The sequence below is a fragment of the Cyanistes caeruleus genome, unplaced genomic scaffold (assembly GCF_971803275.1).
Source record: "Cyanistes caeruleus unplaced genomic scaffold, bCyaCae1.hap1.1 HAP1_SCAFFOLD_78, whole genome shotgun sequence".
In the NCBI taxonomy this organism is placed as follows: Eukaryota; Metazoa; Chordata; class Aves; order Passeriformes; family Paridae; genus Cyanistes; species Cyanistes caeruleus.
Genome location: NW_028255889.1, coordinates 2,504,338 through 2,522,069, shown reverse-complemented (window position 1 = coordinate 2,522,069; position 17,732 = coordinate 2,504,338). Strand labels below are relative to the sequence as shown.

Genomic DNA, 17,732 nt, shown 5'->3' with positions numbered 1-17,732 from the left:
TGTGTTGGGAACACACTGGGCTGGTGGTCATTTTAGTTTGGTTTCAGTTATCTTTTGGTTCATCTTCATCCTTGTAAAACAGACAAAATTGGGGTAAAAATCAACAAATTCAACAAAAGCATCTTAAGCCTCACTTTTTACTAGTGTTTCAAGGGAATCTGGGATTTAGGGAGAAACTTGGGGGTTGTGGCGGTATTTGGTGTAGTTGTCTCCATTTCTTGGCATTCAAAGGGATGAGAGGGTTTGATCTGCCACCTCTAAACCACTCCAAAATTATACAATTCCACAGCCTCTAAGGGTGTGATGCCTTAAGCTTTAGCTTTCATGTTTTTCATATTCTGCACTGGCTAGGTTTATAGTTTTGAACTTCATATTAAGTGTTAGTGAGCTCTCTTCACAGAGTAGGTAGACAAAACGATTCCTTTTTAGCTTGATACCAAGGGCAGTTGTTACAAGTTTCAGGCCCAAAAGCATAAACAAGGGTGGACTAAAGGAAGAAAACAAGAAGGATGGGACTTCATCATCTGAAGCTGTAATTGGACCATTAATCCCAATATGCAGATGGACCTAAGCTTACAAAAATGTGAGACCTTACAATCAGTTGTTCATCCATTTTTGTGGCCATTTTTGGTTGATCTTGGGTGTAGCCCTGGCCAGGCTCTTGTACTGCCCAAAGCATATCTTTTAAGGCCTTTTAATAAACTTTATTCTTACCTCTGATGCAGCCTCTGTTCTAGGTCAGCCTTCTCAAGGCATCAGGTGGAATGGGGTTGGAAGGGGACTGGGCGAAGTGGGATGCAAATCAGGAGGGGTGAGATGGGCATTGGGTGGGGCAGGATGGGTGGGATAGGGATTGGGAGGTGTAAAATGGGCAAAATAGGGGTTGGGAAGGAGGTCTTGATGTCCAGCAGAGATGAGATGGGTTGGCCTTGGGATTGGGGAGGTGGGGTGGGGTCTGGAATGAGACAGCCAAATTTTGGGGATGGTGAAGGGAGGGGGAGCCCATTACTGGGTGAGCTTTTGTGTGAGGTGCCCCTGCCCAGGGAGGCAAAGACTTGGTTTCAATTGAACATGATTAAAGTGAGAGGTGTGGGCAAGAGGGAATTCCATCCCTCTGCCTTGGAGTATGGGCCCTGCGAGCCCAGGAAGAAACTCCACCCTCGTGGGGTGGCAGCCCAGGGATTTCTGATTGGGTTTGGGCCCCTGGTGTTTCTCCCTTGCTGTGTTCCCAGTCGTCCCTGATTTTGAGCTCCACCCTGATTCTCAAAACCCATCTCCCTGCCTCTGTTCGGGGCTGTCTCTGGATCTGAGTTTGTTCCTGAGCTGGATAAATAGTTTCCTGAGCAGAGTCCCATCTCATTGGTGTCCCGTGCCTGTTCCGGGTAACTGTGGCTTCCCTGGACATGATCCTGCGGCCCTGGAATGCAAGACCCCACAAAATTGAGACACAACCCCCCCCCCCACCCCCAGACCCCCCAAAAATCCCAGAATTATCTAATATTTGCCCAAATCCTCCAAAATTCCCTTAATTTCTGTAAAATGCCCTTTCTGTCCCCTCCCGGACCAGGTGCCTCCACTGGATCTCGGGGATGCCCCCAGGAATTTGGAGGGGATCTCTCCTCCCTTGCCACCCCAAAAAAACCATGGCTTTAGGAAAAGAAAATTCTCCAAAATCCCTTGGATTCAAGGGGGAGTTCCTCCATTTTTAATGCATTTTTTGTGTGTTTTCCTCAAATTTTTCATTTTTTTATTTACTATTTTTTTTTCATTTTTGATGGTTTTGGCATTTTTTGAAGTGAGCTTTTGGGGGGGGTTCCCCCAATTTTTTTGGGGGGGTCCCTCAATTTTTTTTCTGGAGGTTCACCCCCTCCACCAATATTTCCTCCATCCCTCTCCCCCCAAATTGAGGTGAGAAAATATTTTTTTTACTTTTTTTCTGGTTTTATTTTTTATTTTTACCTTTCCCCCCCCTTTTTTTTTTCTTTTTTCCTCTTTTTATTTATTTATACTCAATTTGGGGGGCTGAGGGGCAGGAACTTTGGGGTGGGGTCATCTGGGGGGACAGGAAACAGGGAGACCCCCCTCCCCAAAAAAACGGAAAAAAATCCTGAGATTTCTGGTGTTTCTCCCCCCACCCAAGGTATGAAAAAATTTATGATCTCAGATTTTTGGTGATTTTTGGGGAGAGAGTTGCAATTTTGGTGGAGGTTTTGGGAAGGCTTGCTGGTTTTTTGGGGAGTTCTCCCATGTTTTGGGGTGGAATTGGAGAAATTTGGGGGTTCGGGGGGAAATTTGGGGTTTTGGGGCGAAACTCTGGAGGTCCTGGGGGGAATTTTGGGGTTTTAGGGCAAGAATTTAAGGATTTTTTTCTAACATTTGGGTGTTTGGGGAGGAAATTTGGGGCTTTGGGGAGAACTTTGGGGTTTTTAGGGAGAGGATTTGGGATTTGGGGAAAAAAATTGGGGATTTGGGGGGGAAAATTTGGTGGTTTTGGGGGGAAATTCAGGGGTCCTGGTGGAGTTCTGATTTTGGGAAGGGGATTTGGGGAGGATTTTTTGTCTTTTGGGGGAATTTCCATTGATGGGGAGAGGTCCTAATCCCAGTGAGGAGGGGCATTTTGGGGAGGCCTGAATTTGGGGAGGGGTCTCAGGGAGGATTCCTGATTTTGGAGTGAGATTTGGGGGATTTTCCAGTGATGGGGAGGTGTCTTGGGGGTGGGATTTGGGGAGGGGTCTCATCAGGGCACCATCCTGAGCTGGAAGCTGGGGAGATGTTGGGAGTGGAATTTGGGGAGCGTAATAAATGGAAATGATTTGTGCTAACTAAATTGTAACTGTTTGGAAAATTATTATTAGAAGCAATCAAGGGAATTGGTGATACAAGGCAGATGTACCCCTTTGCAGATGTTACATGTTGAAATTAAGGTACAGGATGTAGTTTTGAGGTAAGTGGTGTCCCAAGAAGAAATCAACCTTGAGATGGATAAAGTTGGAACAACTTTAGGCATAGGCCTGAAGATTATGAAGTGTAAGACTAATTAGTGGAACACAATGCTTATTTACATAACAGTTAGTACCCATGCAAAACCTGTAAGGTTATCCAGAGGACAATGAGGATGAGCGTAAGCCTTCATCCAAAATACCATCGAAAGGAGACTGAAGACCCCCTAGCAACAAGTGAGGCTTGCGCCATGAAGAATAGTGATGTAAAATTAAAGAATCAAAAATAGGAGGAGACTTAGGGGAAACATGAATGAATATGTATAAGCATACAGTATATAAGTTTAGTTTGAATTGCTTTGTTTTGGTACGTGAGGCAGGGTGAGAAGCCCTGCCCATACCCCAGTCAGTTTTGCTCATGCTTTAATCATACTCAATTACTAGCAAATTATATTCACATATATATATATATATATGAAGATATTCACTAAATTGTACTCTTTTACTGAATTGTTTTCCTTTTATACCAAATTTCTATTCAATCCACTAAATAGTATTATTTTATTATATTGCATCCTTGTATTCAATTCACTAAGTTGTATAATTTTTTCCCTTGTTATTTAATTGCTGTTAATTCAATAGATCTAGTTGTCTGATTTTAATTTCATTTACAACAGCACCAAGAAGAAAAGGGGCTTACTGAGAGCAAGCAAACTTAATCCTCTGCCAGGACACAAATTTAGAGGGCAAAAAATTAAAAAACCCCACAGCATCAGCCCAGCTTCCCAGTGAGAAGGGTTGGAACTCTCTGCCCTCAACACTTCCCCAGCAGGTTTACAAAGGTAACTGGGATCTAAGCTGTGCCCTCTGAACCAACAGAGCCAGCCTCCCTTCAAGCTGAAAAGCCACGGCCCCAGTTATAGCCCTGGGTGCCTCCTGTGCCCCAGAGAATGGCCCGGCTCACCCGGCCCAGCCTGGCCCGAGCAGCCTGGACTGGCCTCAAGGGATGGGCTCCACCTGCCCGCTGTGCCCACAGGCCAGGCCCAAGGGCTCTCCTTGGGCTGGGAGGCTTCCTCCCAGCTCTGCAAAACCTTGGCCAAGACTGTCCCCTTTGCAGTGCTGAGAAGAGTAAAAACCCCTCTCAGTTTAACCCCACTGCACTCCTCATGGGGAATCCCTGCACACCTTAGGAGAGAGCCCAAATTTGCCCTGTGTGCCTCATGAGGTGCAGGCCCAGGTGATGCCACTGAAGGAAATGTGCCCTCACAGCCCAGGGACGCTCAGCATGGGCTCCCCCAGCCCCTTGGGGCCCCACCGCTGGTCACAGCAGCCCCTGCCTGGCTCCTGCCTGCCCACACCGTGGGCACCCCCGGCTGCTCCTGGACATGGAGCTCAGCCAGGGCTGGTGCCGTGTGGGCTTTGCTGGTGGTACCAGCTGGACACTGGGGTGACAGCTCCATCTCTTTATTTGAACAAAAATCATGGGCCAACCCCTGCTCTGGTGGACAGGGGCTGCCCAATTTCAGTCCTGGCCAGGGAACAGGGCCAGGGGGCTCAGGGGCAGAGGGTCTCGCTTGGGAGGTGTGGGTCTTGGGATGCCCTCAAGACGGGGATGCAGCCGCAGCACAGCAGATGGGGAGAGATGTGAAGAGCAAGGATAACAGGTCAGCTTCTCAGAGACTAAAATCTTTGGCTGCTCTTCTGAAGCTGCAGAGGTGCTCCTGTGGAGAGAGGAGGTGGCTGAGGCCCCCAGCTACCGCTGGCACTCAGGGACCCTCCTGCACAGCAGGGCCCAGAGCGGCCAAGGCTCCCCAGCATGGCTGGAGCTGCTGGCACAGCTTGGCCCAGCTGGACAGCTGCCCCTCAAGGCCCCAGCGAGCAGGGGATGGCTCTGGGCAGGGTCCCTGACCAGGAGCGGGCCCCAGAGCGCCTCTGCCTTTCAAGGGCAATCTCATACCTGCTCTTTCTCCTGCCCACCTTGCTTTGCCTCTGCCTGCTGCTCCTGGGGCTGCTTTTGGCCAGGCAGCCTGAGTGGGAGCCAGCACTGGCTGCAGCCCCAGCGGGCTCCCCAGGACAAGGCCCAGCAATTAAGAGGCCAATGAAAGGCCTGGGCAGCAGCAGAACTCTCAGCAGAGTTATTTGGGCAACCAAGGCCTATCCACAAGTGCACAGCAGCCTCACTGGGAATGTTTCCTGACTATGAGCAGCCTTTCAAGAAGCTGTTTGAGGCCGAGATTGCAAAACACTCACCGTTTTCCCTTCCGGCAATACCAGATTCCGGCACAGCACATCATCAGGAAAACTGCTCCACCAGCCACAATGGCCATTAACTTAATCAAACCATCTGTTCCCTGGTAGAAAACTCTTCTCATGCTCTCCCAGATCTTCTGAGCATGTGCTGTGGTGCCAGCTGCATCTGTGGGAGCAATGGGCAGCATGAGCCTGTGCTGTGCTCCACTGCTGAGCTGGCAGCACGCTGGATACAGCCAGGACGTTCTCTGTTTCCCCCAGAGCTGGGGCCTGCAGGCACCTTGCCACCCCTTGGCACAAGACTCAACCCACCTTGGCTCAAACCCCTGAGCTCGAATGGCACAATTTCTCTGTGCTGTGCTGGTCTTCTCCAGGCAATACTTGTCAAAGACATGGATAAGGATCAGGAAAATGCCCAAGGTTTTGGAAATGCTCCAGGGCCACCCCTCTTCCAAACAGACCCTAAACCTGAACTAGCCTGAGACTGGAAATTTTCAAGGGATCTCAAGGTGTGCGTGGCCCATGGTGCAGTTTGGGCTCCCTGTCACCTGATGCCAAATGCCTTCCTGCAGAGGCTGGGGAGAAGCTGCAGCCAGGCCAGGCTGGGAAACAGCCCTACAGGCCATGAAAGCAGTAGTGGGGCAGTGAGGCTACCATGGATTCCTTCCTGCTGTGCCGGGCACACGGCGTGTCCTGATGTGCAGAGAAAGCCCCTGGCTGCTGAGTGTCAGGAGGAGGCTGAGGGACATGGACCCACCATGGCATCCCTCCAGATCACTCAGGACTATGTCCAGGTATTTGAGTTCCCCCATTGCTACATTACTATCTCCTATAGGTTTGTTCTTCTTTCTCAGGGGACCATTATAAAAGTATTTGCATTTCCCAGGAATGGATCCCACAGAACCAGTGGTCAGCCTGTGGGATCAGCAGGGAGGCACCACACACCCCAGTGATGGGAGCTGGGCTTGCTGGCAGAATTTAGCTCAGGAGCTGGGAAAGTCCTCCCTGCAGACACACCTGTAACTCAACAGCCACAGAAGCTTCAGTCATGTCTGCTGATCTGCACAGGCAGCACTGAGCCACAGGAGCAGTGAGAGGATCACACAGGGTGAGGGCACAACCATGCACGGCTCTGTCCTGGCACCTGCAGAGATGCCACCGTGGCCGAGCCTTGGGCTCTGAGCTGGAGGCTCTCCCAGGGGGAAAGGCCTTGACCTACCCTCATAATCTTCCTCATCATCAGGCTCAGTAACTGATATGGATGGGGAGTCCGGATCATCTTCATCATCAGGTTCATCTGCAAAGAAAGTCAGGACAGAAAAGCTCCCGTGACACTGCTGAAGATTCTTCTTCAGGCTGGAGTGGCAGTGAGTACACCCAGGTGACTGCTGCCCTCCAAGGCACTTCCTCATCTCTGCCTTCAACTCAGTAGCAAGGGCAGGGGGACCACATGCCTGCAGTGGGCCCACAGTGGGATGGAAGGAGCCCCTTGCATGGCAGTCAGGGGAGAAAGGACTCCCTGGAGCTGCCAGCAGCTCTGAACTGAGCCTCAAGCAGGGCCAGGGCTTGGAAGCTGGAGCAGGAGCATCTCAGGTTCCCTGGGGCCAGAAAGGAGCCACACAAGGCAGAGCCCCAGGGCACAGCCCTGAGCCCAGCCCTTCCCTCTCTGCTCTTCTCCGTGGCTGCACAGAGCACACGGAAGGAGACACTGGCATTACACACAGGAAGAGGATTGACGGCTAAATGCTCCTTCCTCCCACTGACAGCAATGCTGTGGGATCACTCAGGGCTCCAGAAGGGAGCAGGGCAAGGTTTCCAGAATCCGTCAACCTTCAGACTCTTGAAGGAAATGGCACATGAGTGAGCTCTTGCCACCTTGACACGGATTGTTCTGTGCGGAAAGGGACATCGAGAACTTGCCTCCAGCATCTGGCAAGGTCTTCAAACCGCCATTTACCAGCACTTCCAGATGCTCCATGTCACGATCCCAATCTAGAAGGGAGCACAGATCAGAACCATTCCATGGTGTGCTGGAATCCCCTTCTGCCTTAGGGAACTGGGCACTGCAAGGGGGTCGGGGAAGGCCATGGGAGCCAGATGTCAATGGACATGGCCAAAGCTGCAGAGGGGCCTGAGGAAAGCTCTGGACTGGCTCTGGACATTCTCAACACCTTTTCCATGCTCTGTGCAAAATCCCTGAAAGGCAGGCACTGCCAAGCAGCAGAGATTTACAGCTCAAGCCTCAGCAGGGCTCAGGCCCAGAGGCACAGCAATTACCTCCTGGGGCTGTGCCTGGCATGGCCTCCCTTCCTGCAGCAGAGGCTGCCCATGAGCCACTGCTTCCTCCGGGAAATGGCACCTTCAGCACAGCCTTTGGGTTCATCTCTGGAGGAAGGAAGAGCCACAGCTCGATCAGATAGAACCATTCCCCGTTGAGGAGGTGGCATGTTCAAGTGGCAATATTTGTTAAAGTCATGGTTAAGGATCAGGAGAAAGGCCAGGTTATTGGGGCTGGCCGGGGCCCTCCCTCCTCCAAACAGCCCCTACACCTGATCTAGCCCAAGACCGGGAAATTGCAAGGGATCTCTGGCTGTGCATGGCCTGTGCTGCAGTTTGGGCTCCCTGTCAGCTGATGCCAAATGCCTTCCTGCAGGGACTGGGGAGAAGCTGCAGCCAGGCCAGGCTGGGAAACAGCCCTGTAGGCCATGAAAGCAGCAGTGGGACAGCAAGACTGACATGGATCCCTTCCTGCTGTGCCAGCCATAGCATGTCCAGATGTGCAGAGAAAGCCCCCAGCTGCTGAGTCACAGGAGAAGGCTGAGGGACATGGACTCACTATGGCGTCTCTCCAGTTCACTCAACATCTTATCCATGTGTTTGGATGTCTCCAGCGACTTACTATCCTCTGTAGGTTTGTTCCTCCCTCTCGGAGAACCTTAACAGAAAGTATTTCCATTTCAGATGAATGGATCCCACAGAACCAGGGCTCAGCCTGTGGGATCAGCAGGGACACACCACTCACCCCTGTGATGGGAGCTGGGCTTGCGTGCAGCAACCAGAAAAGGAGCTTGAAATGTCCTTGATGCAGACACACCTGTAACTCAACAGCCACAGAAGCTTCTGTCACCTGGTTTGTGACAGGTTGTCAATGATTATTTCTTGTTGGGACAGTGAGAACATACCTGCATGGGGCTCCAGAGGCTTAAAATCTTCATGAAGCCAAGCTGCTGGAGGAGCCTTCCTACCACCCTTGTCTAGAAAGGAGCACAGATCAGAACCATTCCATGGTGTGCTGGGACCCCCTTCTGCCTTAGTAAACTGGGCACTGCAAGGGGGTCGGGGGATGGCCAAGGGAGCCAGATGTCAGTGGACATGGCCAAAGCTGCAGAGGGGCCTGGAGAGCTCTGGGCTGGCTCTGGACACTCTCCACCTTCTTTGCAGGCCCCATGCAATATCTCTGGTGGGGTAGCGGCACCAGCCCAGGGCCCAGGGGCTCTCCCTGCCACAGAGGAAACCATTAAGCCCTGGGCCAAACTGCAGCATTCAGTGCCACAGATATCCCTACCTTCCTCCTGCCCTCTCTCCTGCCCTCCGTCCTTCAGCTGGGACAGCTCCCCCAGCCCAAGGGGACAGAGCCAGGCCCTCTCAGGGCACACTGGAGCTTTACCCTCCCCTCAGCCCTTTCCCCACCATGGGCATTCCTTACAGCCGCTGCCAGGTTTTGGGATGTGTCTCCCATGGAGGGACCTCAGCAGAACTGCTCTGTAGCCGAGTGCCCTGAGCCTACTCAGGATAATTCCTCTGCACTGTGCTCACACAGCCAAGCAACAGAGATGGCAGCTCAAGCCTCAGCAGGGCTCAGGCCCAGAGGCACAGCAATTACCTCCTGGGACTGTGCCTGGCATGGCCTCCCTTCCTGCAGCAGAGGCTGCCCATGAGCCACTGCTTCCTCCGGGAAACGCTGCCTTCAGCACAGCCTTTGGGTTCATCTCTGGAGAAAAGAAGAGCCACAGCTGGATCAGGTGGGGCTCTTCCCCAACAGGAAGGTGGCATCTTCAAAAGCCAATACTTGTCCAAGTCATGAATAAGGTTCAGGAAGCCATCAAAACTTTGGAGCCATGCCAGGGCCCTCCCACCTCCAAAGAGCTGCCATTCCACATCTACCCCAAGACTGGGAAATTGCAAGGGATCTCTGGCTCTGCATGGCCTGTGCTGCAGTTTGGGCTCCCTGTCAGCTGATGCCAAATGCCTTCCTGCAGAGGCTGGGGAGAAGCTGTAGCCAGGCCAGGCTGGGAAACAGCCCAGCAGGCCATGAAAGCAGCAGGGGGCAGTGAAGCTGCCATGGATCCCTTCCCACTGTGCCAGGCACGGCGTGTCCAGATGTGCAGAGAAAGCCCCTGGCTGCTCAGTGTCAGGAGAAGGCTGAGGGACTTGGACCCACCATAGCGTCTATCCAGTTCACTAAGCATCTTGTCTTCTGTGGGTTTATTCCTCCCTCTAGGAGAACCTTAACAGAAAGTATTTCCTTTTCAGATGAATGGATCCCACAGAACCAGGGCTCAAGCCTGTGGGATCGGCAAGGACACACCACTCACCCCTGTGATGGGAGCTGGGCTTGCGTGCAGCAACCAGAAAAGGAGCTTGAAATGTCCTTGATGCAGACACACCTGTAACTCAACAGCCACAGAAGCTTCTGTCACCTGGTTCATGACAGGTGGTCAATGATTATTTCTTGTTGGGACAGTGAGAATATACCTGCATGGGGCTCCAGAGGCAGAAAATCTTCATGAAGCCATGCTGCTGGAGAAGCCTTCCTACCACCGTCATCTAGAAGGGAGCACAGATCAGAACCATTCCATGGTGTGCTGGGACCCCCTTCTGCCTTAGGGAACTGGGCACTGCAAGGGGGTTGGGAAAGGCCGTGGCAGCCAGATGTCGGTGGACATGGCCAAAGCTGCAGAGGGGCCTGGAGAGCTCTGGGCTGGCTCTGGTCACTCTCCACCTTCTTTGCAGGCCCCATGCAACATCCCGTGTGGGGCAGTGGGACCAGCCCAGGGGCTCTGGGGACTCTCTCCCTCCCACAGAGGAAACCCTCCCTTAAGCCCTGGGGGAAAACCATCCCCAACACTTCCCAGGGAGAAGGGAGCACTGTCCCCGGAAAGGGGACCGAGGCTGCCGGCTCACCTGCTCGCCGTGCTCGCCACGGAGCAGCCTGGGCAGCCCTGTCAGACAGGGCCACTGCCAGGAGGAGCAGGAGGAAGAGGTGCAGAGCAAAGGCCATGGTGCCTTGCCCACTGCCAGTCCTGCAGCTCTTGCTGCTACCACTGTCCTGACACCACTGTCCCAATGTCAGCACCGCTGCTGCCACAACAGTCGTGGTCAAAGACTGACTGCTCGATCCTTGTGGTGCTGTGCAACCACGGGGCTCTGGGACCTCTGTGACCTCAGAGCCTGCTGTCACCTCAGCCTGCTGTCACCCCAGAGACTGCTGTGACCTCATGGCCTTGGCTGTACCCCCTGAGTGTTCTCCCATCTGTACTCCAATCTGTACTGGACTGATTGTAAATCTTTGACTTCATCAAAGGGTCATTGCTAAACAAAACCTTGGTTTTGCCTGCTGACATTGCTGGTCATGTTCTGTCCCATGAGATGCTCTTGATGGTTGCCTCTTTTCCTGGGCATGGCACTGGAGGAGGTCCAGGCCCAGGTGATGCCACTGAAGGAAATGTGCCCTCAGCCCAGGGACACTCAACACAGACTCCCCCAGCCCCTCAGTGCCCTGCCGCTGGTCACAGCAGCCCCTGCCTGGCTCCTGCCTGCCCACACCGTGGTCAGCCCTGCCTGCTCCTGGACATGGAGCTCAGCCAGGGCTGGTGCTGTGTGGGCTTTGCTGGTGGTACCAGCCAGACACTGGGGTGAGAGCTCCATCTCTTTATTGGAACAGAAGAGCTGTGTCAGGCCCTGCCCTGGCAGGAGGGACCCACCTTCAGTCCAGGCCACAGAGCAGGGCGGGTCCCTTCAGGGACACAGGGCCTTGCTTTGGGTGGTGGCAGCATCTGCACAGCAGCAAGCTGGTAATGCAGCTGTGACAGGGATATCACGTATGGGCATGGAGATGTGAAATGTGTGGTGCAGGTGTCCCTGACTGAGGTTTTTGGCCTTTCCTGTGAAGCTGCAGAGGGGAACCTGTTGAGAGAGGAGATGGCTGAGGCCCCAGCTGCAGCTGGCACACAGGGACCCTCTTGCACACTGGGAGATTCTCACTGTGCTCAAAGTTTCCCTCTGAAGACTAAGAGCTGAATGTGGATGGGCTTAGCAACTGGTCTGCAGGCCAAAGAATTGAGGCAGCAGAAGAACAAATTGACAAAATACAAGTTTATCCATAGCAAGGAAGAAAGCAAGGCCGTTAGCATGGAAACCAATAAAAAGGGACATAAGGGGTATTTACAGTTGTAATAAATGGAATTGGTTCGTGCTAACTAAATTGTAACTGTTATTAAAGTTATTATTAGAAACAATCAAGAATCAGTGTTACAAAGCAGATGTACCCCTTTGCAGATGTTACATGTCAAAATGAAAGTACAGGATGTAGTTTAGAAGATAAATGGTGTCTCAAGACCAAAATGGCCTTGAGATGGACCAAAATTAGAACCAATTTAGGCATTGGGCCTAAAGATTAGTAAACATAAGGCTAATTAGTAGACTAACATAACACAAGGCTTAGTACGCACATGCAAACCTGTAAGGTTATCCAAAGGACAATGAGGAAGAAGAGAAGCCTTCACCAAAAGACCACCAAAAGAAGACTGAAGACCCCATTGCAACAAGTGAGGCATGTGCCGTGAAGAAAAGTGACGTATAATCAGAAAAATTGGAAATAGGAGGAAACTTACAGGAAACATTAATGAATATGTATAAGCATACAGTATATGAGTTTAGCTTGAAGTGCTTTGTTTTGAAGGTGAGGCAGGGTGGGAAGCCTCCGTACCCTGGTGGGTTTTGCTTATGCTTTAATCATACTTAATTACTAGTAGATTATATATATAAATTTTATTTTTTTATTAAACTGTATTATTTTACTAAACTGTATTCTTTTATACCACATTACTATTCAGATTAGTAAATTGTATTCATTTTTAATTAAACTGCCATTAAGCCAAGGGACCTAGTTGTCAAAATTCTAATTTCATTTATAACAATATTTTAGCAAAGAAAGCTGGTACAACAACATTGGTATTTAAAAAACATGACGCAATATGAGCTATATTAACAAAGAAGGCACCTTACAGTGACAACATTCTACTGTTCAAACTGTAAAACATCTTTGTGTACTGATCAGGAGGTCATGATTTACTCTTTACAATCCTGATGCTGAATGTCTCCTTAGGCAGTCTGGTCACAGAGAAGAATGAATCCCTTGCAGGCTGCCCCTGTTTGGACAACCTGCTCCTCACCCCGAGCCTCAGCATGTCTGACATGGCCCACCTGGGACTGACATCCCAAAACATTGATAACATTTCTCTTTATAATTTTTTCTTTATGAATAAAATCTAATTAATTAATAAAAATAAAATTTTGTTTTTTATAATAATATTATTCTGTGTTTTTAGAACCTAATTTTTATATTTATATGAAAGAATTGATACACTTTCAGGAACAAAAAACATTATTGGTCCTTGGTTCAAAGTACCACAATTCCCTTCATTAATTAATTGATCACTATTTCTCCCTCATTATGCTAATTACACCTATTTTTAGTCCTTTGATCATATTTTTTAATGATTTTCTCCCACAGGGCAAAAGGAGCCACTTTGGGGTCTATGGAGACTTTTCTGGGGAACATTTGGGGTAGTTTTGTGTCTGGAGAGGGAATTTAGAGACAACCTGGTGGTCTGGAGGACACTTGGGGAGCCGGGTGGGCACTTAGGGATTCTGTGGGACAATTCGGGGCCTGGGGGAGCACTTGGGGGTCCAGGGGAGCGCTTGGAAGTCAGGGAGGGGAATCTGGGGGCCCTTTGGGCCCTTGGGCGGCACTTGGGGGGCTGTAACGGGGAATCTATGGGCCGCGGGGGATGATGGGAACTGTAGGCGCCGGTATAGTATGGTTTCATGGTGCCGCGGAGCATCACGGGAGTTATAGGCTCAGCTCCAATGGGTTCCGGGGGGGCGCGGGGCATGACGGGAGATGGAGTCCCGGCTGCAGTAGCGTTTTATTGGCGCCCCGGAGCATGATGGGAGATGTAGTCCCGGAAGTGGCTCGGAAGGCGCGTTTGGCGGTGAAGGGAAGCACTTGGGGAGCGCTTCTGCGTCCGAGCCGTGGCTGCAGGTCCTCGGGGCGAATGTATACGGCTTGGGAGCACCTGGGGGGAACCTGGGGAGCTGTAACCGGGCTCTTTGGAGCGCGGGGCACAGCAGGAGGTTTGGGCGCGGAACTGTGTTCTGGGATGATGGGAGATGAATTCCCAGCCGTGTCTGGAAGGGGCATCTGTGGGGTCGGGAGAACTCAGGTGTCCAGAGATGCTTTGGGGGGTCCTGAACGGGCGCTGAGGGGACACTCAGGGATCCTGGAGGGTTTGGGGGAGACTTATGAGACATATGGGGGGCGATGCCGGGGTTCTGGGGAGCGCAGGGCATATTCCCAGTTCCTCACAACCTGGTCTCAATTGCCCCCTGCAGGCTCCTACTCACTGCCAGGACGATCCCAGTATGATATCCCAGTGTGATGTCACTACACAGCCAGTGCAATCTCAGCCAGTGCCAGGATGATCCCAGTACAAACCAGTCCCTGCCAGTGCTGCCACTCCTGGGATCCCCCAGCCCTCTCTGTGTTCCCCCCTCCCACATCTCCCCAGAGGAGCCCCAAGGGCTGGCAGTCCCCAGCCAGGGTCCCCAGCCAGCCCCAGTTTGGATCTGCAGCCCCCAGTTTTCCCAGTTTCCCCAGGCCGGGTTCCCTCCATCCCCAGCGCGTGGGACCAGCGGAGAGCCCCGCGCTGCCCATCCCGACCTGTCCCGGCTCCATCCCCGCTCCTGCTGTGGGCTGTGAGGGGTTCGGGAATGGGGCACTGAGGTTGTCACTGCTCCTGGGGGAGGAGGAGGAGGGATGGAAGTGGAAGGATGAGGGAGAGCAAGAAGGGATGGAAGTAGGAGATGGGAGTGGTGTTAGGGAGGAGGTGGAGGAGGGAGGAAGAGGCGGAGCAGGAGGAAGAGGAAGAGGAGGGACAGAGGAGGATCAGGGAAAGGAGAAGGAATCACAAGGTCCAGCACTCCCTGAATTCACAGCCCCCACCTGTGGGATCATCACCTCGCATCCCACAGCTGACAGGGGAGGGGGAGCTTGGCCCTGGTATCCTGGAGGGTTCCTGGGTTGGGTTTTTTTGTGGGTGATGTTTGAAGAATGAAGAACTCCAAAGCTGTATGCAAAATGCCCCTTGGGGGGACATTGGGGGGTCCTGGTGGCAGCTGGCAGCAGAGGCAGCCTGGAGGAGCAGAGCCCTGTGTCCCCCAGGACCCCAAAGTGGGGAGCCCAGAGAGGAGGAGCTCTGCAATTTGTTGGACCCTCAACAGCCTGGAGAGGGGCAGGGGGGACTCCTTGGACCCCCTGCACCCCAAAGCAGAGAATAAGGGGAGAAGGGACTCTGAAGCCCCAAAAACCTCCAGCATCCCTAAGTGCTGAGATGGAAACGGGTAACTTCTCGGATTCCTGGCACTCCCAGCAGCCTGGGGAGGGCAGGGACCGAGTAGACTGGGGACCCCCAGTGCAAGCATGACCTCCAGGAGCTGGGATGGGAGGGAAACCCTGAACACCAAAGGGGAGAGACCAGAGATGGGGAACTTCTGGGAGGCATTTTCAGGGCTGAATCCGGGTGTTTGGGGGTTTTTATGGACTGCAGATGCCCGGTGATTTCTAGAGATGAACATGGGCAGAAGGAACCCCCTCAGCCCATGTGCTCATGAATCGTATTTTTCCCCAAGCCAGGATTTCCCATTCCCAAACCTTGGCCAGATGGAAGAGGAGGCTGTGAGGAAGAGGAAGATGCCCTGGGACACCCAGGCAGGTGAGGAGGAAGTCAGTGCCCCTTTCCCCCTCTCTCCTGCTCCATCTCCCAGCCCAGCATGGCCCCCGGCTGCAGGACAGTTCCGCTGCCGAGGCCGTCCTGCCGTGGACGCACTGGGGGGATCTCCTTCCCCTTCCCTCTGGCACGGAGGCAAATCCCATCCTCTCCTTGTCCTTCCTCCCCCAGACATGGAGCTGAGGATGGAGACCAGGAAGAACAAATCCTCACAGCAAAACCTCATGGAAGAGGCCGTTTTGACCAGCTCCACAGCACAGAAATCCAACGGGGAAGAAAAGCCCTGGAGATCCCACAGGAGGAGGGGCTCCAAACCCATCCCAGGGTGCTCTGAGGAGGAAAGACCCACCCTGTGCAGGGAAGGCGGCCGGAGATCCAGCCGGGGCTCTGAGCTGGTGGTCCATGAGCAGCTTCAGGATGGGGCGAAGCCCTACAAGTGCTTGGAGTGTGGGAAGAGCTTCAGCCGGAGCAGCAAACTGATCCGCCACCAGATGATTCACACTGGGGAATGGGCCTATGAGTGTGGGAAATGTGGGAAGGGCTTCAGCTGCAACTCCGAATTCATCCGTCACCAGCGCATCCACACTGGGGAGAGGCCCTACGAGTGTCCCAAGTGTGGGAAGAGGTTTCAGAGGAGCTCTCATCTCCTCGTGCACCAGCGGATTCACACAGATGAGAAGCCCTTCTGCTGCCCTGACTGTGGGGAGGGCTTCAAGCACAATTCCACCCTTGTCAGGCACCAGCGGATCCACACTGGGGAGAGGCCCTATGAGTGTCCCCAGTGTGGGAAGAGCTTCAGAAACAGCTCCTACCTGACCATCCACCAGAGGACCCACACTGGGGAACGGCCCTATGAGTGTGGGGAATGTGGGATGACCTTCAGCCAGAGGTCCCAACTGACCATTCACCAGATGACCCACACTGGGGAGAGGCCCTACGAATGTCTCCAGTGTGGGGAGAGGTTTCGCATCAGCTCCACTCTCCTCGTGCACCAGCGGATTCACACAGAGGAGAGGCCCTTCCGCTGCCCTGACTGCGGGAAGGGCTTCAAGCGAAACTCCCACCTCATCTCCCACCGGCGCAGCCACAGCGGGGAGAGGCCCTACGAGTGTCTCCAGTGTGGGAAGAGCTTCACCCAGAGCTGTAATTTGACCAGACACCAACAGAGGCACCACTAAGGGAAGCCCTGCGAGTGCCCCAAGTGCAGGAAGAGCTTTGTGTGCTGCCCCAGCTCCATCCCCCATCAGAGGACCCACGTTGGGCAGAGCCCTGATGACCCACGTTCCCAGTGATCTGTGTTGGGAAGACACTGGGCTGGTGGTCATTTTAGTTTGGTTTCAATTATCTTTTGGTTCATCTTCATCCTTGTAAAACAGACAAAATTGGGGTAAAAATCAACAAATTCATCAAAAGCATCTTAAACCTCACTTTTTACTAGTGTTTCAAGGTAATCTGGGATTTAGGGAGAAACTTGGGGGTTGTGGCGGTATTTGGTGGAGTTGTCTCCATTTCTTGGCATTCAAAGGGATGAGAGGGTTTGATCTACCACCTCTAAACCACTCCAAAATTATACAATTCCACAGCCTCTAAGGGTGTGATGCCTTAAGTTTTAGCTTTCATGTTTTTCATATTCTGCACTGTCTAGGTTTATAGTTTTGAACTTCATATTAAGTGTTGGTGAGCTCTCTTCACTTAGTAGGTAGACAAAACAATTCCTTTTCTAGCTTGATACCAAGGGCAGTTGTTACAAGTTTCAGGCCCAAAAGCATAAACAAGGGTGGACTAAAGGAAGAAAACAAGGAGGATGGGACTTCACCATCTGAAGCTGTAATTGGACAATGAACCCAAATATGCAGATGGACCTAAGTTTACAAAAATGTGAGACCTTACAATCAGTTGTTCATCCATTTTTGTGGCCATTTTTGGTTGATCTTGGGTGTAGCCCTGGCCAGGCTCTTGTATACCCAAGGTATATCCTTTAAGGCCTTTTAATAAACTTTATCCTTAACTCTGTGCAGCCTCTGTTCTAGGTCAGCCTTCTGAAGGCATCAGGTGGAATGGTATTGGAAGGGGACTGGGCAAAGTGGGATGCAGATCAGGAGGGGTGAGATGGGCATTGGGTGGGGCAGGATGGGTGGGATAGGGATTGGGAAGGGTGAAATGGGCAAAATAGGGGTTGGGAAGGAGGTCTTGATGTCCAGCAGAGATGAGATGGGTTGGCCTTGGGATTGGGGAGGTGCGGTGGGGTCTGGAATGAGACAGCCAAAGTTTGGGGATGATGAAGGGAAGGGGAGCCCATTACTGGGTGAGCTTTTGTGTGAGGTGCCCCTGCCCAGGGAGGCAAAGATTTGGTTTCAAATGAACATTATTAAAGTGAGAGGTGTGGGCAAGAGGGAATTCCATCCCTCTGCCTTGGAGTATGGGCCCTATGAGCCCAGGAAGAAATTCCACCCTGGACCCCTCATGGGATGGC

General features: G+C 52.3%; 2 protein-coding genes across 2 annotated transcripts in view; one reads left to right on the top strand and one right to left on the bottom strand.

Annotated features, from left to right (window-relative positions):
* LOC111944270 (uncharacterized) overlaps window positions 1-17,732 on the top strand; it is a 100,112-nt gene that overhangs the window by 67,678 nt on the left and 14,702 nt on the right. The window contains 1 exon segment of the mRNA XM_086872826.1: window positions 15,639-16,478. Within this exon segment, the coding sequence (XP_086728952.1) occupies window positions 15,639-16,478 (840 nt within the window).
* On the bottom strand, window positions 4,388-10,575 carry LOC147646862 (uncharacterized). Its single transcript, XM_086872873.1, has 13 exons — window positions 10,374-10,575; window positions 9,945-10,016; window positions 9,785-9,856; window positions 9,631-9,696; window positions 9,073-9,180; window positions 8,372-8,443; window positions 8,212-8,283; window positions 8,026-8,124; window positions 7,467-7,574; window positions 7,110-7,181; window positions 6,409-6,486; window positions 5,190-5,355; window positions 4,388-4,660 (listed from the first exon to the last, which is right to left on the bottom strand). The coding sequence occupies exons 1-13, from the start codon at window positions 10,468-10,470 to the stop codon at window positions 4,462-4,464; spliced, it is 1,281 nt and encodes a 426-aa protein (XP_086728999.1). The 5' UTR covers window positions 10,471-10,575; the 3' UTR covers window positions 4,388-4,461.

Bases quoted from the DNA above. Each gene is read 5' to 3' on its own strand.
- LOC147646862 (XM_086872873.1), bottom strand. From the start codon at position 10,470: ATGGCCTTTGCTCTGCACCTCTTCCTCCTGCTCCTCCTGGCAGTGGCC. The intron at 10,017-10,373 runs GTGAGCCGGCAG...GCTCCCTTCTAG, and splicing joins GTGGCGAGCACGGCGAGCAG to ATGACGGTGGTAGGAAGGCT. The intron at 7,575-8,025 runs GTGAGTCCATGT...TCCTTCCTCCAG, and splicing joins TGAACTGGAGAGACGCCATA to AGATGAACCCAAAGGCTGTG.